Source organism: Choloepus didactylus, chromosome 4 (assembly GCF_015220235.1).
Source record: "Choloepus didactylus isolate mChoDid1 chromosome 4, mChoDid1.pri, whole genome shotgun sequence".
In the NCBI taxonomy this organism is placed as follows: Eukaryota; Metazoa; Chordata; class Mammalia; order Pilosa; family Megalonychidae; genus Choloepus; species Choloepus didactylus.
In genome coordinates, this window is record NC_051310.1 from 14,953,038 (window position 1) to 14,977,977 (window position 24,940).

A 24,940-nucleotide genomic window follows, 5' to 3' on the forward strand; every position below is an offset into this window, starting at 1 on the left:
TGAGGCCAGCCTGCACTTCTAGTTCAGATCCCTGATCCCAGTTCTGGAGGAAACAGTAACCCTCATGTATGTACTGGAAGCATGTACATTGACCCAACCCGTCTGGGGGTGGCTTGAGGGACTTGCTGTCACAGAACTTGCCCCGTGTATAGAAGCAGTTTGCAGAGCTCTCCTACAGAATGCTGTGGGAGAGCAGTTAACTAGTTGCCTGGGTATAGGATAGAGAGTTCAGAGCCTGGGACCATGAGGAAACTGCTTCCTAAGGAAGAAGTTCAAATCCATGTAAACGGGAATTCCTAGACCTACCTGCACATACCTCACACAAGCCAAATGCACGGAAAGGATCAGGGAGGCCCCTACGCTTTTTGGTCTGGCGCTATCCTCTAAACTCATTGAACAGATAAGTTCTGAAGGCAAGTACTGGCAGAGATTAATCTGCAAATACTGGAAAAGGAGTCCCCCCCACCCCACCTTTTTTAGTTAGCTCCTGGCATTCAAGGAATGCTCTGTCATAACACTAGCTGGATGGATACAAGCTTAAGGAACAAACAACTCAGCGTCTAAGTTTCAGCAATAAATTCAAATAGCAAAATGGACAGGTTTCAGTGAAAGATTAAAAGACATACAAGAGAGAGAGGCGGGGCAAGATGGCAGACTGGTGAGCTGTATGTTTTAGTTACTCCTCCAGGAAAGTAGGTAAAAAGCCAGGAACTGCGTGGACTGGACACCACAGAGCAATCTGTCTTTGGGCATACTTCATACAACACTCATGAAAACGTGGAACTGCTGAGATCAGCGAAATCTGTAAGTTTTTGCAGCCAGGGGACCCGCGCCCCTCCCTGCCATGCTCAGTCCCGGGGGAGGAGGGGCTGTCAGCTCCAGGAAGGAGAAGGGAGAATTGCAGTGGCTGCTCTTACCGGAAACTCATTCTACTGATTCAAACTCCAACCATAGATAGACTGAGGCCAGACACCAGAGACTCTGAGAGCAGCCAGCCCAGCAGAGAGGAGACAGGCATAGAAAAAAAAACAACACGAAAAACTCCAAAATAAAAGCAGAGGATTTTTGGAGTTCTGGTGAACACAGAAAGGGGAAGGGCGGAGATCAGGCCTTGAGGCGCATATGCAAATCCCGAAGCAAGGCTGATCTCTCTGCCCTGGGCACTTTTCCTTAATGGCCCTGGTTGCTTTGTCTATTAGCATTTCAATAACCCATTAGATCTCTGAGGAGGGCCGTTTTTTTTTTTTTTTTTTTTAAATCCTTTTTACTTTTTCTAAAACAATTACTCTAAGAAGCTCAATACAGAAAGCTTCAAAGAATTGAAATTTGGGCACGTCAAGTCAAGAGCAGAACTAAGAGAGCTCTGAGACAAAAGGCAATAATCCAGTGGCTGAGAAAATTCACTAAACAACACAACTTCCCAAGAAAAGGGGGGTGTCCGCTCACAGCCACCATCCTGGTGGACAGGAAACACTCCTGCCCATCGCCAGCCCCATAGCCCAGAGCTGCCCCAGACAACCCAGTGTGACGGAAGTGCTTCAAATAACAGGCACACACCACAAAACTGGGCGTGGACATTAGCCTTCCCTGCAACCTCAGCTGAATGTCCCAGAGCTGGGAAGGGGGAGCAGTGTGAATTAACAGAGCCCCATTCAGCCATCATTTGAGCAGACTGGGAGCCTCCCAACACAGCCCAGCAGCCCAGAACTGCCCTGGGGGGACGGCACTCACCTGCGACATAGCACAGTCATCCCTCAACAGAGGACCCGGGGTGCACAGCCTGGAAGAGGGGCCCACTTGCAAGTCTCAGGAGCCATACGCCAATACCAAAGACTTGTGGGTCAGTGGCAGAGACAAACTGTGGCAGGACTGAACTGAAGGATTAGACTATTGCAGTAGCTTTAAAACTCTAGGATCATCAGGGAGATTTGATTGTTAGGGCCACCCCCCCTCCCCGACTGCCCAGAAACACGCCCCACATACAGGGCAGGCAACACCAACTACACACGCAAGCTTGGGACACCAATTGGGCCCCACAAGACTCACTCCCCCACTCACCAAAAAGGCTAAGCAGGGGAGATCTGGCTTGTGGAGAACAGGTGGCTCGTGGACGCCACCTGCTGGTTAGTTAGAGAAAGTGTACTCCACGAAGCTGTAGATCTGATAAATTAGAGATAAGGACTTCAACTGGTCTACAAACCCTAAAAGAACCCTATCAAGGTCAGCAAATGCCACGAGGCCAAAAACAACAGAAAATTATAAAGCATATGAAAAAACCAGACGATATGGATAACCCAAGCCCAAGCACCCAAATCAAAAGACCAGAAGAGACACACCTAGAGCAGCTACTCAAAGAACTAAAGATGAACAATGAGACCCTAGTACGGGATATGAAGGAAATCAAGAAGACCCTAGAAGAGCATAAAGAAGACATTGCAAGACTAAATAAAAAAATGGATGATCTTATGGAAATTAAAGAAACTGTTGACCAAATTAAAAAGATTCTGGACACTCATAGTACAAGACTAGAGGAAGTTGAACAACGAATCAGTGACCTGGAAGATGACAGAATGGAAAATGAAACATAAAAGAAAGAATGGGGAAAAAAATTGAAAAACTCGAAATGGACCTCAGGGATATGATAGATAATATGAAACGTCCGAATATAAGACTCATTGGTGTCCCAGAAGGGGAAGAAAAGGGTAAAGGTCTAGGAAGAGTATTCAAAGAAATTGTTGGGGAAAACTTCCCAAATCTTCTAAACAACATAAATACACAAATCATAAATGCTCAGCGAACTCCAAATAGAATAAATCCAGAAAAACCCACTCCGAGACATATACTGATCACACTGTCAAACATAGAAGAGAAGGAGCAAGTTCTGAAAGCAGCAAGAGAAAAGCAATTCACCACATACAAAGGAAACAGCATAAGACTAAGTAGTGACTACTCAGCAGCCACCATGGAGGCGAGAAGGCAGTGGCACGATATATTTAAAATTCTGAGTGAGAGGAATTTCCAGCCAAGAATACTTTATCCAGCAAAGCTCTCCTTCAAATTTGAGGGAGAGCTTAAATTTTTCACAGACAAAGAAATGCTGAGAGAATTTGCTAACAAGAGACCTGCCCTACTGGAGATACTAAAGGGAGCCCTACAGACAGAGAAACAAAGACAGGACAGAGAGACTTGGAGAAAGGTTCAGTACTAAAGAGATTCGGTATGGGTACAATAAAGGATATTAATAGAGAGAGGGAAAAATATGGCAAACATAATCCAAAGGATAAGATGGCCGATTCAAGAAATGCCTTCACGGTTTTAACGTTGAATGTAAATGGATTAAACTCCCCAATTAAAAGATATAGATTCGCAGAATGGATCAAAAAAAATGAACCATCAATATGTTGCATACAAGAGACTCATCTTAGACACAGGGACACAAAGAAACTGAAAGTGAAAGGATGGAAAAAAATATTTCATGCAAGCTACAGCCAAAAGAAAGCAGGTGTAGCAATATTAATCTCAGATAAAATAGACTTCAAATGCAGGGATGTTTTGAGAGACAAAGAAGGCCACTACATACTAATAAAAGGGGCAATTCAGCAAGAAGAAATAACAATCGTAAATGTCTATGCACCCAATCAAGGTGCCACAAAATACATGAGAGAAACATTGGCAAAACTAAAGGAAGCAATTGATGTTTCCACAATAATTGTGGGAGACTTCAACACATCACTCTCTCCTATAGATAGATCAACCAGACAGAAGACCAATAAGGAAATTGAAAACCTAAACAATCTGATAAATGAATTAGATTTAACAGACATCTACAGGACATTACATCCCAAATCAACAGGATACACATACTTTTCTAGTGCTCACGGAACTTTCTCCAGAATAGATCATATGCTGGGACATAAAACAAGCCTCAATAAATTTAAAAAGATTGAAATTATTCAAAGCACATTCTCTGACCACAATGGAATACAATTAGAAGTCAATAACCATCAGAGACTTAGAAAATTCACAAATACCTGGAGGTTAAACAACACACTCCTAAACAATCAGTGGGTTAAAGAAGAAATAGCAAAAGAAATTGCTAAATATATAGAGACGAATGAAAATGAGAACACAACATACCAAAACCTATGGGATGCAGCAAAAGCAGTGCTAAGGGGAAAATTTATAGCACTAAACGCATATATTAAAAAGGAAGAAAGAGCCAAAATCAAAGAACTAATGGATCAACTGAAGAAGCTAGAAAATGAACAGCAAACCAATCCTAAACCAAGTACAAGAAAAGAAATAACAAGGATTAAAGCAGAAATAAATGACATAGAGAACAAAAAAACAATAGAAAGGATAAATATCACCAAAAGTTGGTTCTTTGAGAAGATCAACAAGATTGACAAGCCCCTAGCTAGACTGACAAAATCAAAAAGAGAGAAGACCCATATAAACAAAATAATGAATGAAAAAGGTGACATAACTGCAGATCCTGAAGAAATTAAAAAAATTATAAGAGGATATTATGAACAACTGTATGGCAACAAACTGGATAATGTAGAAGAAATGGACAATTTCCTGGAAACATATGAACAACCTAGACTGACCAGAGAAGAAATAGAAGACCTCAACCAACCCATCACAAGCAAAGAGATCCAATCAGTCATCAAAAATCTTCCCACAAATAAATGCCCAGGGCCAGATGGCTTCACAGGGGAATTCTACCAAACTTTCCAGAAAGAACTGACACCAATCTTACTCAAACTCTTTCAAAACATTGAAAAAAATGGAACACTACCTAATTCATTTTATGAAGCTAACATCAATCTAATACCAAAACCAGGCAAAGATGCTACAAAAAAGGAAAACTACCGGCCAATCTCCCTAATGAATATAGATGCAAAAATCCTCAACAAAATACTTGCAAATCGAATCCAAAGACATATTAAAAAAATCATACACCATGACCAAGTGGGGTTCATTCCAGGCATGCAAGGATGGTTCAACATAAGAAAAACAATCAATGTATTACAACACATTAAAAACTCGAAAGGGAAAAATCAATTGATCATCTCAATAGATGCTGAAAAAGCATTTGACAAAATCCAACATCCGTTTTTGATAAAAACACTTCAAAAGGTAGGAATTGAAGGAAACTTCCTCAACATGATAAAGAGCATATATGAAAAACCCACAGCCAGCATAGTACTCAATGGTGAGAGACTGAAAGCCTTCCCTCTAAGATCAGGAACAAGACAAGGATGCCCGCTGTCACCACTGTTATTCAACATTGTGCTGGAAGTGCTAGCCAGGGCAATCCGGCAAGACAAAGAAATAAAGGCATCCAAATTGGAAAAGAAGAAGTAAAACTGTCATTGTTTGCAGATGATATGATCTTATATCTAGAAAACCCTGAGAAATCAACGATACACCTACTAGAGCTAATAAACAAATTTAGCAAAGTAGCGGGATACAAGATTAATGCACATAAGTCAGTAATGTTTCTATATGCTAGAAATGAACAAACTGAAGAGACACTCAAGAAAAAGATACCATTTTCAATAGCAACTAAAAAATCAAGTACCTAGGAATAAACTTAACCAAAGATGTAAAAGACCTATACAAAGAAAACTACATAACTCTACTAAAAGAAATAGAAGGGGACCTTAAAAGATGGAAAAATATTCCATGTTCATGGATAGGAAGGCTAAATGTCATTAAGATGTCAATTCTACCCAAACTCATCTACAGATTCAATGCAATCCCAATCAAAATTCCAACAACCTACTTTGCAGACTTGGAAAAGCTAGTTATCAAATTTATTTGGAAAGGGAAGATGCCTCGAATTGCTAAAGACACTTTAAAAAAGAAAAACGAAGTGGGAGGACTTACACTCCCTGACTTTGAAGCTTATTATAAAGCCACAGTTGCCAAAACAGCATGGTACTGGCACAAAGATAGACATATAGATCAATGGAATCGAATTGAGAATTCAGAGATAGACCCTCAGATCTATGGCCGACTGATCTTTGATAAGGCCCCCAAAGTCACCGAACTGAGCCATAATGGTCTTTTCAACAAATGGGGCTGGGAGAGTTGGATATCCATATCCAAAAGAATGAAAGAGGACCCCTACCTCACCCCCTACACAAAAATTAACTCAAAATGGACCAAAGATCTCAATATAAAAGAAAGTACCATTAAACTCCTAGAAGATAATGTAGGAAAACATCTTCAAGACCTTGTATTAGGAGGCCGCTTCCTAGACTTTACACCCAAAGCACAAGCAACAAAAGAGAAAATAGATAAATGGGAACTCCTCAAGCTTAGAAGTTTCTGCACCTCAAAGGAATTTCTCAAAAAGGTAAAGAGGCAGCCAACTCAATGGGAAAAAATTTTTGGAAACCATGTATCTGACAAAAGACTGATATCTTGCATATACAAAGAAATCCTACAACTCAATGACAATAGTACAGACAGCCCAATTATAAAATGGGCAAAAGATATGAAAAGACAGTTCTCTGAAGAGGAAATACAAATGGCCAAGAAACACATGGAAAAATGTTCAGCTTCACTAGCTATTAGAGAGATGCAAATTAAGACCACAATGAGATACCATCTAACACCGGTTAGAATGGCTGCCATTAAACAAACAGGAAACTACAAATGCTGGAGGGGATGTGGAGAAATTGGAACTCTTATTCATTGTTGGTGGGACTGTATAATGGTTCAGCCACTCTGGAAGTCAGTCTGGCAGTTCCTTAGAAAACTAGAGATAGAGCTACCATTCGATCCAGCGATTGCACTTCTCGGTATATACCCGAAAGATCGGAAAGCAGTGACACGAACAGATATCTGCACGCCAATGTTCATAGCAGCATTATTCACAATTGCCAAGAGATGGAAACAACCCAAATGTCCATCAACAGATGAGTGGATAAATAAAATGTGGTATATACACACGATGGAATACTACGCGGCAGTAAGAAGGAACGATCTGGTGAAACATATGACAACATGGATGAACCTTGAAGACATAATGCTGAGCGAAATAAGCCAGGCACAAAAAGAGAAATATTATATGCTACCACTAATGTGAACTTTGAAAAATGTAAAACAAATGGTTTATAATGTAGAATGTAGGGGAACTAGCAGTAGAGAGCAATTAAGGAAGGGGGAACAATAATCCAAGAAGAACAGATAAGCTATTTAACGTTCTGGGGATGCCCAGAAATGACTATGGTCTGTTAATTTCTGATGGATGTAGTAGGAACAAGTTCACTGAAATGTTGCTATAGTATGTAACTTTCTTGGGGTAAAGTAGGAACATGTTGGAAGTTAAGCAGTTATCTTAGGTTAGTTGTCTTTTTCTTACTCCCTTGCTATGGTCTCTTTGAAATGTTCTTTTATTGTATGTTTGTTTTCTTTTTAACTTTTTTTTTCATACAGTTATTTGAAAAAAGAAGGGAAAGTTAAAAAAAAAAAAAAAAAAAAGACAAACAAGGGAAAAAAAAAAAAAAAAAAAAAAGCGATGTAGTGCCCCCTTGAGGAGCCTGTGGAGAATGCAGGGGTATTCGCCTACCCCACCTCCATGGTTGCTAACATGACCACAGACATAGGGGACTGGTGGTTTGATGGGTTGAGCCCTCTACCATAAGTTTTACCCTTGGGAAGACGGTTGCGGCAAAGGAGAGGCTAGGCCTCCCTGTATTTGTGCCTAAGAGTCTCCTCCTGAATGCCTCTTTGTTGCTCAGATGTGGCCCTCTCTCTCTGGCTAAGCCAACTTGAAAGGTGAAATCACTGCCCTCCCCCCTACGTGGGATCAGACACCCAGGGAAGTGAATCTCCCTGGCAACGTGGAATATGACTCCCGGGGAGGAATGTAGACCCGGCATCGTGGGATGGAGAACATCTTCTTGACCAAAAGGGGGATGTGAAAGGAAATGAAATAAGCTTCAGTGGCAGAGAGATTCCAAAACGAGCCGAGAGATCACTCTGGTGGGCACTCTTACGCACACTTTAGACAACATTTTTTAGGTTCTAAAGAATTGGGGTAGCTGGTGGTGGATACCTGAAACTATTAAACTACAACCCAGAACCCATGAATCTCGAAGACAGTTGTATAAAAATGTAGCTTATGAGGGGTGACAGTGGGATTGGGAATGCCATAAGGACCAAACTCCACTTTGTCTAGTTTATGGATCGATGTGTAGAAAAGTAGGGGAAGCAAACAAACAGACAAAGGTACCTAGTGTTCTTTTTTACTTCAATTGCTCTTTTTCACTCTAATTATTATTCTTGTTATTTTTGTGTGTGTGCTAATGAAGGTGTCAGGGATTGATTTAGGTGATGAATGTACAACTATGTAATGGTACTGTAAACAATCGAAAGTACAATTTGTTTTGTATGACTGCGTGGTATGTGAATATATCTCAATAAAATGATTATTAAAAAAAAAAAAAAAAAAAAAAAAAAAAAGACATACAAAAAAAATAGGAAGTGATAGCCCAGGCAAAGAACAAAATTAAAACATTAGACCATCAAGGAGGAGGAACAGACCTGGGACATACCAGAAAAGACTTTTAAAAAATGATCCTAAATATGCTCAAAGTGCTATAGGAAAACAGAACAAAAGGAAATGAGGAAAATGACAGATAAACACGAAGACAATATCAATAGAGAGACAGAAATTATGAAAGGAACCAAAAAGCTGAAGACCAAAGTTACAGAAATTAAAAATTCCTTAGAGGGTATGCCAGTTTGGATATATTGTATCCCCCAGAAAAGCCATGTTCTTTGATGCACTCTTGCGGGAGCAGACCTATTAGTCTGTTGATTAGGGTGGGACCTTTGGTTAGGCTATTTCCATGAAGGTGTGGACCCTACCCATTCAGCATGGTTCTTGACTGATTCAGTGGAGTACTAAGAGAGCTCAGGAGCCAATGCTTGGAGATTCTTGGAGATGCAGACAGAAGGGTATCTGGAGATGCTAAGCTAAGAGACGAAGCCCAGAGTTTGCCCTGGAGAACTAAGAGAGGACCGCCAGATGCTTACAGAGAAATGCCCTGGGAGAAAGAAGCAAGAATGCCCAGGAGCTGCAAGAGAAGAGCTAAGAAAAAAGCCCAGAGACATTTTGGAGAAAGCCTTTTGAAACAACCTGGGAGCAAAGGACCAGCAATCACTAGTCCCATGTCCTCTCAGCTGACAGGTGTTCCAGATGCCACTGGCCTTTCTCCAGTGAAGGTATCCTCTTGCTGATGCCTTAGTTTGGACCCTTTTATGGTTATTTGTAACCTAATAAACCCCCTTGATAAAAGCTAATCCAGAAAGAGCCGGAAGAAGATGGTAGCATAGAGAGGAGTGGAAGCTAGTTTGTCCCCCTGGAACAACTAATAAACAACCAGGAACGACTAGTAAATAATCTGGAATAACTGTGGGGGGACAAATGTGACTGTCCACTCATCATACACCAACCTGAATTGGGAGGAATGCCTGAGATTGCAGCATAAAATCTGTAAGTAAAAACTGCAGACGCAAGCCAGGAGCCACCTCCTCCCATGGCCCAAACTGCAAAGCCTTGCAGTGCTAGAGAACAGCACTCTTCCAGCAAGCAAATATAGCTAGCTGAGCTCCAACTGGGGTTTTAATTAACAAAAATGGACTGCTCAATATAAGCTACGAATTCCCAACAAGCAGACAGGCTTTTGGTGACAACTGACCTTGGAGAGCTGGAGGGTGGCTGTGGACTGGCCCTGAAGGGGGCTTTCTGTCCCTCTTTCGGCTCAGTGGAGAAAGCCTCAGCCTTTCAATTCACAGCACTCTGACCCAGACAAGAGTAGAAATAGCACAGAGAGACTATTCAAATGTAAATGACCTCTCCCTAGGGGGTGTAGCTTCCCTAAGAGGAAGAAGGTGGTGCCAAGCTCTACTAGCCTCCTTCCATTCAGAACCAGACTCCAGAGCCTGAGGGAAAAGAGTCACAGGCCACACCTCCTTACACCAGTCTGGAGCTACAGGCCAATAGGCACCAACTGCTGGGCGGAAAAGCACAGTGACTTGAGGCCTCACAGGGTGTATCAATCTTCTAAGACACCCTCAGGGAAACCGGATACTATTCCCTCCTTCCAAGACCTGAGCCCGTTCTGGTCTGGGAAAACCTGATTGGGGTAACCAAGGAAACCAGATGCATATACAACAGAAAACTACAACCTACACTAAAGAAAAACGAAGTTATGGCCCAGTCAAAGGAACACACTGACACTTCAAAGGAGATACAGGAATTTAAACAATTAATGCTAAATCAATTTAAATAGTTGAGGGAAGATATGGCAAAAGAGATGAAGCGTATAATGAAAACACTGGGCGTACATAAGGAAGAAATTGAAAGTTCGAAGAAACAACTGGCAGAATCTATGGAAATGAAAGGCACAACACAAGAGATGAAAGCACAATGGTAACATACAACAGCAGATCTCAAGAGGCAGAAGAAAACACTCAGGAACTGGAGAAGCCTACACACAGAAGAACAGATAGGGAAAAGAATAGAAAAAATATGAGCAATGTCTCAGGGAATTGAATGACAACATGAAGTGCATGAATGTACGGGTCATGGGTGTCCCAGAAGGAGAAGAGGAGGGAAAAGGGGCAGAAGCAATAATAGAGGAAATAATGAAAATTTCCCATCTCTTATGAAAGACATAAAATTATGGATCCAAGAAGTGTAGCGTATCCCAAACAGAATAGATCTGAATAGGCTTACACAAAGATACTTAATAATCAGATTATCAAACATCAAAGATAAAGAGAGAATCCTGAAAGCAGCAAGAGAAAAGCGATACATCACATACAAAGAAAGCTTGATAAGACTATGTGCGGATTTCTCAATAGAAACCATGGAGGCAAGAAGGAAGTGGAGTAATATATTTAAGATACTGAAAGAGAAAAACCAAGAATCCTATATCTGGCAAAACTGTCCTTCAAATATGAGGAAGAGCTTAAAATATTCTCAGACAATGACAGAGTTTGTGAACAAGATACCTGCTCTACAGCAAACACTAAAGGAAGCACTGCAGATAGAAAGGAAAAGACAGGAGTGAGAGGTTTGGAACACAATTTTGGGAGAGAGTAGCACAGCAATGTAAGTACACTGAACAAAGATGACTGTGAGTATGGTTGAAAGAGGAAGGTTGGGACCATGTGGGACACCAGAATGAAAGATGAAAGATAAAGACTGGGCCTGTATAAGTGAGTGAAACCTAGGGTGTGCAACAATTGTAATAAAAGGTACAAATATGCTTTTACATGAGGGAGAACAAATGAGTATCAACATTGCAAGGTGTTAAAAATAGGGTGGGATTGGGGGGGAAATACAACCAATGCAAACTAGAGACTATAATTAATAGAAACATTGTATTATACTTTCTTTAATATAACAAAGGCAATATACCAAAGCTATATGGGGGATACAGAGGAAGGGTATGGGACTCCTGGCATTGGTGATGTTGTCTGATTCTTTATTCTACTTTAGTTTAATGCTATCTTTCCTTTTGTTGCTTTCTAGCTGTCATGTTTTTTTTTTTTTTCCTCTCTCTCTTTTTTCTTTTTCCTTTGTCTCTCTACCTTCTTTGACTCTTCCTCCTTCTTTGTGGAAGAAATGGAGATGTCCTTATACAGATAGTAGCAACGGTGCTGAATACATCAATATGTGACTACACAGGGAACCAACGATTGTTTACTTAGGAAGGAATGTATGGTATGTGAACAAAATCATCTTAAAAAAAATGGGTTGATGAAGAAACCTTGATGGCATTATATTGAGTGAAATAAGACAGATACATAAGGGCAAATATTGCAGAGTCTCACTGATATGAACTAATTATAATACGTAAACTCATAGACATGAAATGTAAGTTACCAGGATATAGAATGAGGCTAAAGAATGGGGAGTGGTTGCTTATTATGAGCAGAATGTTCAACTAGGCAACTAGGGTGAACTTAAACGTTTGGAAATGGACAGAGGTAAAGGTAGCACATTGTGAGAATAACTAACAGTGCTGAATGGTGTGTAAAGATGGTGGAAAGGTTAAGCTCAGAGTCATGTATGTCACCAGAAGGAAAGTTGGAGGTTAAAAGATGGGAATGTATAAAACAGTGAATCTTGTGGTAGACAATGTCCATAATTAACTATACAAATATTAGAAATCTCTCTCATGAACTAGAACAAATGTATGACACTATAACTAGAAGTTAATAATAGAGGGGCATATAAGAAAAAATACCTATTGCAAACTATACATTACAGATAGTAGTATTTTAACATTCTTTCATCAACAGTAACAAATGTACTATATCAAAACTATGAATCAATTATGGAGGGGGGTGGTTGGGGTATGGGAGGATTTGAGTTTCCTTTTTTTGTCTTTATTTCTTTTCTGGAGTAATAAAAATGTAAAAATTGAAAAAAAAAATTGTGGTGATGGATGCACAGTTGTATGACGGTACCATGGGCAACTGATTGTACACTTTGGATCTTTGGATAACTGTATGGTATGTGAACAATCTCAATAAAAAATTAAAGATTAAAAACTATATTAAAAAAAGATTAAAAAAAAAAACCCAATCCATTTGTGGTAGTTTGTGTAACGGAGCATTAGCAAACTGGAACAGATTTTGGTACCAGAGAAGTGGGGTACTGCTGAGTTTCCAAATACCAAACATGTTGGAATGGCTTTTTAAAAGAATAAGGGGAAGAATCTGGAAGAATTGTGAGGAGCTTGACAGAAAATGCCTAGATTGCTTTGAAGAGACTGCTGGTAGAAACATGGACTCTAAAGATAGCTCAGACAAGGCCTTAGACAGGAATGATGAATGTGTCATTGCAAACTGGAAGAAAGGCGATCCTTGTTTTAAAGTGGCAGAGAATTTGGCAAAATTGAGTCCTGGTGTCAGATGGATGGCAGAATTTGAACGAGATGAGCTGGGATACTTAGCTGACGAGATCTCGAAACTAAGTGTGGAAAATGCAGACTGGCTTCTCCTTGCAGCTTATAGTAAAATGCGAGAAGAAACAAAGAACGGAACTCTTGGGTACAAAGAAACCAGAAATTGATGGCCTGGAAAAATTCTCAGTTTCCAGAAAGTAAGACCCCAGAGGTTAGTGTGCCAACTATTTCAGTACAACCAGCCATTTCAGTACAAGCCAGGATTGGAGATGGAGTTATCCGGAAAGGATTTGTGGAAAGTCCTCTTGTCTGGCAGTTTTGACCCCTGTATGCTGCATGCCAAGACAACAAATGTTTTGCAAGATCTGTATAAATGGAACTACTGCTAATCTGCACTGGAGGGGACAGAGAAGGCACTAATTGAGAGAAGGCTGACTTCAAAGGCAGAACCATGGAAGCTAAGGTCTGGAGCCAAGAAACCTCAGGCCAGGAGAGTGAAGCTGCCCTTGCAGGTGGGAAAGGTGAGTTTGCTCTGGAGGCAGAGGGCAGGCCTTCCACCTTGATGCTCAGGAAGAGTGCCGCCACCCCAGGCCTCATGGAGGGTGGAGCACATTTCCCAGAGATTGGGGAAAGCCTGGCCACCACCGCACTGTTCTGAAGGGGTTGGGCGTGTGCCCCAGAAAAGGCACAGAGTCCAGGTACTATGCCAATGTTTGAGGAAGGTGGGACCGAGAAGAAGGTGGTCTTCCCAATGCGTGGATATGTTGGAACAATCACCCTGGCATTTGGAGAGAACAGGAAGGCCACAAAGGCCCTTGGAATGTGTGGAATGGCCGCTCTCTCAAGCCCCACAGGTAAAACATCATTCAAAAAATGACTCTGAGACTTTGAAATCTAATGAAGTTTGCCCTGCAGGTTTTACAAACTGTTTTGGTCCTGTGACCCCTGTTTTCCTTCCAATTTCTTCCTATGGCAATGGGAATGTTTATCTTATGACTGCCCCTCCTTTGTATAATGGAAAGAGATAACTTGTTCTGAGTTCCACAAGTCCACAGCTAGAGTAGAATTTTGCCTTAGGACAAATCACGCCTGTAGTGATTTTTGGTAAGACTTTGTACTTACCTGTACTGTGGTGGAATGAATGTATTTTTGCATTTGGAAAGAACATGTCTTTCTGGGGTCCAGGGGGTGGAATATGCCAGTTTGGATATATTGTGACCCCCAGAAAAGCCATGTTCAACAGCAGATTGGAGTTCATCAGCAGATTGGAGCTAGTGGAATAATCAGTGAACTTGAAAACAAGCTAAATGAAATCATCCAGTTTGAGGAGCAGAAAGAAAAACAAAAGGGAACACAGCCTGAGGAACCTGTGGGACACCATCAAGGGCACAAATATATGCATTGTTGGAATCCCAGAAGGAGAAGACAGGGGCAGAGAGAATAGTCAAAGAAATAATGGCTTAAAGCAAAAGACATGAATATACACATCCAAGATGCTCAACAACTCCAAACAGAATAAACCGAAATAGACCCACACTGTGACATATCATAAACTGCTGAATCCAAAGATAAGAGAGAATTCTGAAAGCTGCAAAAGAAGAGCAACCTGTCAGTTACAAGGGAGCCACAATAATATTAAATGCTGATTTCTCATGGGAAACCATGGAGGCAAGTCAGCAGTGGGATGACATATTTAAAGTGTTAACAGCAAAAAAACTGCAAGCCAAAAATTCTGTATCTGGCAAATTGTCTCTCAAAAATGAGGGAGAGATTAAGACATTCCCAAATAAACAAAAGTTGAGGGAGTTTGTCACAATGAGACCAGTCCTACAAGAGATGCTAAAGAGAGTTCTACAGATTGAAAAGAAAGGACACTAACAATAGATCAAAGAAGAGAGTTCTACAGATTGAAAAGAAAGGACACTAACAATAGATCAAAGCCAAATTAAGAAATAAGGATCTCTGGTAAGGGTACTGACATGGGTAAATATAAATGTCAGAACTATTGTATTTTTGGTTTGTAATTCCACTTTTTACTTCCTACAGGATATTAAAAAAATACATAAAATATAATGAGAAATCAGTGGTTTTGGACTTGTGCGGGTTTGAATGTATTATGTCCCCCAGAAAAAGCCATCTTCTTTGATGCAGTCTTGTGGGGCAGACATATTAGTGGGGATTAAGTTGGAACATTTGGATTAGGTTGTTTGCATGGAAATGCACCCCACCCAACTGTAGGTGATAACTGATGAGATATTTCCATGGAGGCGTGGCCTCACACATTCAGGGTGGGCCTTGATCAGTGGAGCCATATAAATGAGCTGACAAACAGAAGGAACTGAGTGCAGCTGGGAGTGACATTCTGAAGAGGAGGTACAGCAAAGGCATCTTTAAGGAACTGCAGTCTAGAGAGGAACGTCCTGGGAGAAAGCCCTTTTGAAACCAGAACTTTGGAGCAGACGCCAGCCACGTGCCTTCCCAGCTAACAGAGGTTTTCCTGACACCATTGGCCATCCTCCAGTGAAAGTACCCTATTGCTGATGTGTTACCTTGGATACTTTATGGCCTTAAGACTGTTAACTGCGTAACCCGATAAACCCTCTTTTATAAAAGCCAACCCATCTCTGGTGTTTTGCATTCCGGCAGCATTAGCAAACTAAAACAGGACTCATAATGTATAAACATGTAATTTGTGACAAGAACTACAAAAAAAGGAGGGAACAGAGGAGTATAAGAACATAGTTGTTTGTAGTATTGAAATTAAATTGATATCAAAGCAAATGAGAGTATTATAGATTTAGGATGTTAAATTTAAAGCCCCGTGGTAATTACAAAGAAAATATTGGAGAATATGCAAGCTGATAGAGACAGAAATTAACAGTATGAGTTGCCAGAGGTGGGAGGACAGGGGAAATGGGGAGTTAATACATAAAACCCATTGAATGGTGTGCTTGGGAGAGGCTAAGATGGGGACGCTTATGTTGTACACATGTGTGCATGATTTAAAAAAAAAAAAAAAGAATGATAAAGAGACAATGAATGACAATTTAATAAACTAGTGATGCTCCTGGACAGGATCTAATAATGGAGGAGAAAGGGCCCAATATTATATATTATATATATATTATATAGTCTCACTTATATGCAACACCTTGAATAAGGAAATTTCATAGACACACATAGATTACAGGTTACCAGGGGTTGAGGGTTAGGAGAATGGGTCGTTATTGCTTAATGGGTGCAGAGTTTCTGTCTGGGGTGATGAAAAAATTGGGGTTTTGGATGTTAGTGATAGCAGCACAGTATTTTGAATGTACTTAACATCATTGAATTGTACACTTCAAAGTCGTTAAAATGGGAAATTTTTAGTTGTATATATGTTACTGCAATAAAAAGTTTAAAAATGAACCATATGGAACTGTAATCCTAACATTCTTTGAAATTTGCTCTATAGGTACTCCTTAAATTGTACTTTGAAAGTTATCACTTCTCTGTATACAATTTATATTTCACAATAAGGAAAGAACTGAAACTGTGGAACTGTAATCCACAACATTCTTTGAAATTTGCTATATAACTACTTGTTAAATCATACTTTGAAAGTTATCACTTTTCTTTAAACATGTTATATTTCACAATAAAAAATGTAAAAAAATTACATGTACATAAAAAAAAAGAACCATAGAGATAACTGATTCTATTATCTTTTTATACTTTCAGTCAAAGACGATTTGAAAACCATTGACTTCCTATAACCATCAAAGCTATTACGAGAATGCTGAAGCACTTGCCCAGAGGAAGCTGATTAAAGTTCAGAAAAAATCTGACTAACTTTCTGCCCAGCAGTGTGCAGGTTCAAATCAGCTTGATTATTCAAATTGTTTGTAGCTTGAAATCGGCCCTGATGGGAGTATTCACACTACAGAGATTAGCGTATGCCATAAATCAGTGCTTTTTTTTTTTAACCCACAAAGCTGATTTATTGTCAGACCACTTTTCCTGCCCTTATTGTTACCTTCTGACTCAATCTATGGACCAGGGCAGTATTCAAACCATGAAATGTTAATGAAGAAAATATTTCATGATACTGAATTTATCATGCAGGCTTTCTAAAGGATTTTCTATTTTAAATACTGATTAATCCTAAAATTACATTTAGAAATCAAATACTAAGAAGAGACTGAAAAAAATAAGGTGAGATTGTAAAGCCTACAGGAAAAAAAAAAATCACCTTCTAATGAAGAAGAATATGTAGGCTCAGTGGTAACACAGGTAAGCCATCCCATAAAATTCTTAAAATAACAAGGCAAAGTCCTCCATTATATTCATGAACATTCTTATTCTTAGTTCTAGTGATGGAGGAGCATGAGTCTACATTAATCAGAGGATAGCCTTTGCAACAGAAACAAGAATAACTCTTGTTTAAAAACTGTTAGGAAGTAGGGAGACAGTCATAGTGATGGTGGAGCACATTTTCTAGAAAATGAGAAAAACATTTAGGCAAAGGCTCTTTTAACCTCAGACTTTACAATATATCTTGCAGAAAGGCAGGACTGAACTTGGCCAGAAATTCAGGCAGCTACAAATTTTTCACACATTTATGAGAAAGAAGAAAATGACCCAAAGTAGGCTGTCAGAGACTTTTTCCAAGAAAATGAGTCTCAAGGCACTTCTTGGGTATCCATCAGATTCATGTCTGACTCGCTCTGTATCTCTGGCAAAAGCAGAACAAAATATTTACTGTTCCTGAGGACCTTAGGCCACGAAAAGAAATGTTAAATTTTGCTTTGTATCTGCCTTTGGAAGACAAAACTATTTAAGAAAAAGTTCTGCCACAGATGTACTAATAATAAAGGGCTAGGAAGTATTTTCTAAATTAATTCAGGAGCCTATTTTAAAACATTACACATTTCAGGATCAGTGTTACTCTTAAAAGTATATGACTGTGGAGTGATGTTGGTAATGGATGGTGGTGGTAGCACAACATTGTGAATGTAGTTAACACCACTGAATTCTATAAATGAAAGTGGTTAAAAGGTGAAATGTTATGTTGTACATAAGTTACTGCGATGAAATTAAAAAAAAAGCATATAGACTTCCTTACTAGGAAGATAATTCTTTAGTCCCCATTATAAAGTTCTCCTATTCTAAACTATGGAACTCAGTATCTCAGAAAAGGGGTCTGGTTTTCATTTTCTCCTGCCTGGTCATTTCCCTCTTCCCATCCAGGGATCCTTGGTTCAAAGTCAGGACATTGCTGGTGATTCTTTCCAGTGGTCCTCTCCTAAGCTACAACCACTCTTTCTAGATTCTGTGACTGCTCTCTCCCTTCATTCCTTCTGGGATAGAGATGGTAATGACTCCCAAGGTGGCTCATCCTTTGGTTAAGGTACCCTTAACCCTGAAAATATCTCTACAGATAGTCTCTGCCTTAAACTCTCCTCAAGTATCCCATTTTATTGCAGCTATTTACTTCACTGAAGGACATAAACAGTCTTTTAAAATACAGGGCTATCTTCCCTCTACGTGGGACCTGGCAATGCAGGATGTGACTCCCAGGGATGAGTCTGAACCCAGCATTGTGGGATTGAGAATACCTTCTTGACCAAAAGGGGGATACAAGATGAAACAAAGTGAAGCTTCGATGGCTGAGAGATTTCAAATGGAGTCAAGAGGTCACTCTGGTGGATATTCTTATGCACTATACAGATAACCTTCTTTAGGTTTTTGATGTATTAGAATAGGTAGAAGTAAATACCTGAAACTATCAAACTCCAACCCAGTGGCTTTGAGTCTTGACGACGAGTGTATAGCAATGTAGCTTACAAAGGGTGACAGTGTGATTGTGAAAACCCTATGAATCGTACTCCCTTTATTCAGTGTATGGATGGATTTGTAGAAAAATGGGGACAAGGACTAAATGAAAAATAGGGTGGGATGGGGGGGATAATTTGGGTGTTCTTTTTTACTCATAAGGAAATTGCTCAAAAATAGATTGGGGTGATGAATGCATAACTATGTGATGGTACTGTGAACAGTTGATTGTACACCATGGATGACTGTGTGGTATGTGAATGTATCTCAATAAAACTGAATTAAAAAAAAAAATACAGGGCCATGATTAAAATTCTTTAACTCAACATACCGTTCCTTCATCAGCAAATCTCTTGAGATAGTCTTTAAGCTCAGTCTTCAAGTCATTGTATTCTAAATCAAAAGAACAAAAAAAGTACTTATGGTAAGGCTTTTTCTTTTAAAAACAAAATATTTCTTTATCATTGACATTTGAGTAAGTTAATAGTTTAAACCAAAAATGTCTTAAATGAAATTTGTGCAGAAATTTGTTTCCAATTTCTCCCAAATTCTCTGGACTTCCTTCATTCTGATCTCTAGGACCCTTTTTCTTAAAAACAAAAAAAAACCACCAAAACATAACAGAGACAGCCGCACTCCCAATAAGATTAGCTAAGAATTTTTTTTACGATTTCTCTGGGATTCTAGTACCTGAAATAAACTTGTACTAGTCAAACAAATTTTAAACTCATTCATTCTCTTAACAGCTTGTATTATGTACAAGGCACCTTGAGGGCTACAAAGACCTTTCAGATGCAGTCTCTATCTTTAAAAAGCTTTCAGTCTAATAAAAATGAAAAGCAATTAATCAAGTAGTTATAAATAGAAGACAGAACTGACAAATGCCGTAAAAGGTGAACAAAGGTACTAGCATCTGAGTGGAAATTGACTGGGATGGAAATCTGAGATACAAGTTGGGCATACCAGAGGAAAAAAAATGTAAAAGCCTACAATTAAGGATTTGGGGATATTTTCCCCTCTACTGGTTTCCTGTGAACCACTGAAGTACTCTCAAGAGCTGTCAAAAAGATGACTTGATAAGTACAATGCTCAATGAAAATTATTACAATGGGTGGAAAAAAATTGGTTTTCTATTAGTCTTCCTTTACACATCTACCCTTAATCAAAATAGCACGTTGTCATTTCTCAAACCTATCATTATCCTAGCATGTAACTCTAATTCTATTGTAATTATATATGAATATTCAGCAATATTAAAATCAAGCAACTGTCGTTGTGGCCTACTATACAATACAAAATTTTAACTTTAAGTTAAAACAATAGGTGTTTATTGCCCTCCTTGTACATATGTTTTTTAAGTAGTGAAGGAAACTTTATGAATCTCATGAATTCTCACACACACAGAGTATTTACCACAAATAAGTTCCACTTGTTGCACTCTATTCATGCTGTTAAGGGTATCCATTAAAGGGTCTCTCCTGTCAGTTGCCTGGTCAATCTTGCCTTTGTTTTCATAAGCCAGGACTGTGTCATATTCATCTGTCAGGAACAGGACATCTAGATCTCCATACATTTTCTTAAAAAAAAAAAAACAACAAAAACAATTTCCCCATTAGAACTGTATGTCATTCTCAAAAAGTCAATTTCATGAGAATCACTAAAAATTTATATGATTTTTTTAGATGAACAGCTAGAAAAACATGAGTCTTTTAGCAAAGAGTTGCTTTAATGATTTATTCTTTTTATTCAAATCTCTTTCAGAAATCCCCCAACTACACAGTAGATGTTGTTTGTGTCTATGAGATCTTTATTTAAAAAGCATTAACTTACTGTAACTTTCAGTTTATTTCCAAGCAACTCTATGACATAAAAATAGAATTGCTATTTTCCACTAAAATAAAGATAAGATAAATAAAAAGAATTACATAATTCTTAATTTCTTCCATTAAGTTTGATAAGCATTCAGACTGCAAGTACTATTTGAGAAATGTTCTTAAGAGGAAATTTCTTTAATTCCCTATACTCCTTATAGCAATTCCATAAATATACTTTTCAGATGTTCCTATTTTAGACATCAGTCAAAAAAAATACACTAACATTAAAGTGATCAGTTACTCACCATACAGTCTTTGCAGGTACATAACTTGCTACGCCAGTTCAGGGGCCAATAGGTGGCAGTGTCTTTCTTTACAAATTGCTTAGCTTTAAGTGCCTGAAGTTTGCAGCCGGATTCTGATTCTGTGTTGAGACTTTGATTCTTAAATGCTGTCTGAAATAAAATTAAGTTTGGAAGTATGTTTTTAACACTCACAGTTTTCATAGTTTAAATTTTGTAAAGGCATTTCTTTAAGCAAAAGGTACAACTGAAATCCAAAGCTATAGAACATACTGCATTCATTTTGCTTAAGTTTTGTTTCTTTTATGGCTCATATTTCATATATTACCTGGAGATCAGATTCAGAACTAGAGCTGGTACATGGTTCATTATTCTGCTCTGATTTAACTTCCTTGATGGCATCTTTTCCATCTTCTGGGACATCCTCTTTGAGGATACTATTTTGATGACCTCCATTTTCAGTTTTGATAACTTCCTTATCACCCATTCCATCCCCATTCAGTACCAACCCATCATCGTCGGCAGATATTTTGGTCACTGTGGGTACAACAGAAAAAAACACACATATCCACACCTCTCAGACAATGAAGTTACACAGCCCGATTTTAAAACATTTCAGAACCTGGAAAAGGAGAAAAGCCAAACTTTATCTCTGAAAGGAAGGAAAAGTAAAGACCTAATCCACAGGATTCAAGTAATTGAACAATTCATTTAAAAATATCAATTACTACTTAAGCAGTATATGCAAAAAAGAAAAATACTGCAGGTATTAAAGAGAAATGGGATAACTCAAGAAACAAGAGGCAATAAGAAGAGCTTTAACTGCAAACACAAGTAGAAGGGTAGTTTTGCAAAACCAACCAGCTTTTCTTTATTGAAGGAAGAAATAAAGAATGGGTAGAGCAGCAGAAATACTGGTGATGGAGAAAAGAAAAACGATGAGAGCTCATAATGGATGATGACATTTCAGTTTACTGGGAGATGAAGTCATCAGCTGATGAAGAAGGAAATGAAGTGGGATGAAAGGGTGAGGAAGTGGGGAAGGACCGACTCAGAAAAATCAACGAATGAGAAATACATAAAGGAGCAGTGTCTGTGGAAAATAAGAAGTATGATTGGAAAGGATGAACAGAAAGAGAAAGCACCAAGTTTAAGAACTTTGAAGCAAACCCAAAGTATACAATGATTTTAGGTGAAGCTATGCTGCTTGTGGCTTATATGGTAAAGTGTTCCCTAAAGTTGAAGAAAGTAAGAAATTAGGAGGTCAGAGCAACAGATGGTAGGAGTTAACTGCCATCTTACAAGTAAATTAAATAATACAAATAGCATTATCAATAAAATAAAATATTTAATGCAGTAAGACCACGCATTGCTGATTCTTTTGCTTTGTGTCAATTTCTTAGTGTATAATAAAAGTACTAGCTGATAAACATAATGCCACCTCTTCCCCAAACAACACTATGTCTTACATTTAAGAACCCTTATTTTATTTCTCTTTATTTTTCAAAGTCCCATTCAAAAACTGCTTCTTCCATTTTCTCTAATTCTGATCTCATCTATCCTCTGCACCAAGCCATTTCAGTACAAATTTGTTTTCAGTAGTCTCCCAACTAATCTATAATGCTTGAGGAGAAGGAACATATAATTCTTACCTCAGATGCCAATTAAAAATAGGTGCTAAACGTTTTTGATTGAACACACAGGTTTCATTTCACAAACACATACCTGCCAATTGTGCAGCATAAGTCCACAAGAAAGAGCAGTGTTCCATACAAGCCTGGCACACCATCTCCTGGAAATCCCCACTCTCGGGGGGAATGGCACCAAGATGCTGTCATATAGAAAACAGTATTTTTCTTGTGATTCCCAAGATGTCCAAAATGCCCACTATTTTACAATATTGCAATAATACAATGACAATATTTTATAATTTATTTTTAGAAGAGTAATTATAATATAAAATATAACAATTCAAAAGGAAAAGATCCTTTTATTTTTTTGTGAAGACAATATAATAGCTTCAAAATGTAAAACAAGCTTTCCTTACCCTTCCATGGAACCAATCTTCACAGACTACACACTGGATCATCTCATCTGGAATCTAACACAGAAAAGCAGTTTGCTAATGATTATACTGAATTCTGGAATACAGAAGTAGCTCTTGGCAGGCAGCAGAATTAGATATTAAATAACTCTCTATCAACTCTGTTGGCCAGTAATGGGGGAAGGGGAAAAAGCAGATTAGGGAACAAAGGAAATCTGTTCTACATGAACTGATGTTATGGAAAGATTATGCTGAGATGAGCACTCTGCAATATCAAAGTTCTTTCACATCAGTTACCTACTATCTGATTATCATTAAACTTTAAAAGGAGGGTATTCCCAGAGGCCCAGGGAGGTAATGTGAATTGACCAATGTACATGGCAACTGTGACTTTTCATCACATCATGCTGCAAAGTAAATTGAAATGTGAATGTTACACTCTCTTGTAAATATGGACAGCAACAACTTTAATTTGAATAAATTAAATAATTAAATGCTGGCCCTAGAAAATTTATATACTGAAGAACATAGATTTTTCTTGGAATCAATTTCCTTTTATGCACAAGCTTTCATATCTATTGATTAATATTGTAATGTCATTCTGTCCTTTTCCTATGGTGGTTTCTTAAAGAAAAAAAAAAGGCATATATAAAAAGCAGTTTTATTTTTTCTTCTGCCTTGATGACTTTGTCATCTTATTTTTTTGTCTGTTGAGTCAACTGTGTTATAAGTAACACTTTATCCCATATGTTAAAATTTCCAGTTTTAAGGTTTCATTTTTATTAATTCAAAGATATCTTCAATTTGTTCTTCTATATAATTTGGTTCAATAGTTATAGACAATTCAAGACTATCAGGCAATAATTCAAGATAATTAGAAAGCAAAGAAGAAGGCCAATTACTCTAAATATACAAAGAATATTCCTGAATCAGTAAAACAAACAAACAAACAAAACCCAACACAATCAAAACATGGGCCAAGGATATGAAAGGACAATTCAGAGAGAGGTTACTACAAATGTCCAATAAACTCATGAAAAGATTCACAACCACCCTCATGATCAGGAAATGAAAAAAAAAAAAATTTAAAGATACTGTTCTTCACATTTCCAATCAGCAAAATTTTGAAAGACTGATAGTATGTAGGGTTGACAATGTCGGTGGTTCAACACTTTGGCAGACATGATTATGATTTTAAATGCATATACACTTTGACCCATCAATTCCATCTCTAAGTATACATTCTACGTAAATACTTGCAGGAGTATACTCAGTTTTATTACTGTATAAGGATGTTCACTGAAGTCTTCTTTTTAATAGTGAAAAATGAGACATCACCATTCTGTTATAGAAGAAAATTTAGGTTAACCGACACAGCATATCAGATTATAGTACACTATGCAACGGTTAGAATGAAATAGATTTGCATGTTTGACATGAAAGGATGTCTACAATATATTAATGAGAAAAGCAGAACCAAATGTACAGAATTTTCCCCCTTTTTAAAAAAGGAAACTACACACAGAAACACACATTCACTGAATCACTTGCATGTGCATAGAGAAAGATCTAAAAATATATACACCAAAAAGTATTAACAGTGGCTATGCCTGGGAGGTAGGAAGGTACAGGAATGAGGAAAAAGAAAAACCGTGTATTCTTCCAATTGAATATTTTAAGAGGATGCAGTTTGTACACTCAAACACTATTTCTTTCCTTCCAAGGAAGTGAGAATTTGAAGGTCATTTCTTGAAAAATTTAAGGGTGGGGGGGGAGGGAAAGGGAGGAAAGCAAAAAAGTAAAAAAGAAGGAAAGAAGTCCAGGCCTTGGAAAAGTTCTGTCCAATACCTCATTCTCATGATTGAAGAGTGAGAGTAGTTCAGATCTGTACCAGTTATAGATACAGCCCACATTCATAAGAAGGGATAAATCTAGACAAATCTAGAATACTTTCACAATTGCTAAATTCCCTGAACAAGTACAGAAGCTCAAATATGACCAGAGGCTGAGGAGTCAAGACCA

General features: G+C 38.4%; 1 protein-coding gene across 1 annotated transcript in view; it reads right to left on the bottom strand.

Annotated features, from left to right (window-relative positions):
• Window positions 1-24,940, bottom strand: part of UBR7 (ubiquitin protein ligase E3 component n-recognin 7) — a 35,895-nt gene that overhangs the window by 7,287 nt on the left and 3,668 nt on the right. The window contains exons 5-10 of the mRNA XM_037832014.1: window positions 22,922-22,975; window positions 22,600-22,705; window positions 21,203-21,411; window positions 20,878-21,027; window positions 20,172-20,334; window positions 19,090-19,151 (exon numbers count right to left, since the gene is read on the bottom strand). Of these exons, the coding sequence (XP_037687942.1) occupies window positions 19,090-19,151; window positions 20,172-20,334; window positions 20,878-21,027; window positions 21,203-21,411; window positions 22,600-22,705; window positions 22,922-22,975 (744 nt within the window). The remainder of the gene's footprint in view (window positions 1-19,089; window positions 19,152-20,171; window positions 20,335-20,877; window positions 21,028-21,202; window positions 21,412-22,599; window positions 22,706-22,921; window positions 22,976-24,940) is intronic.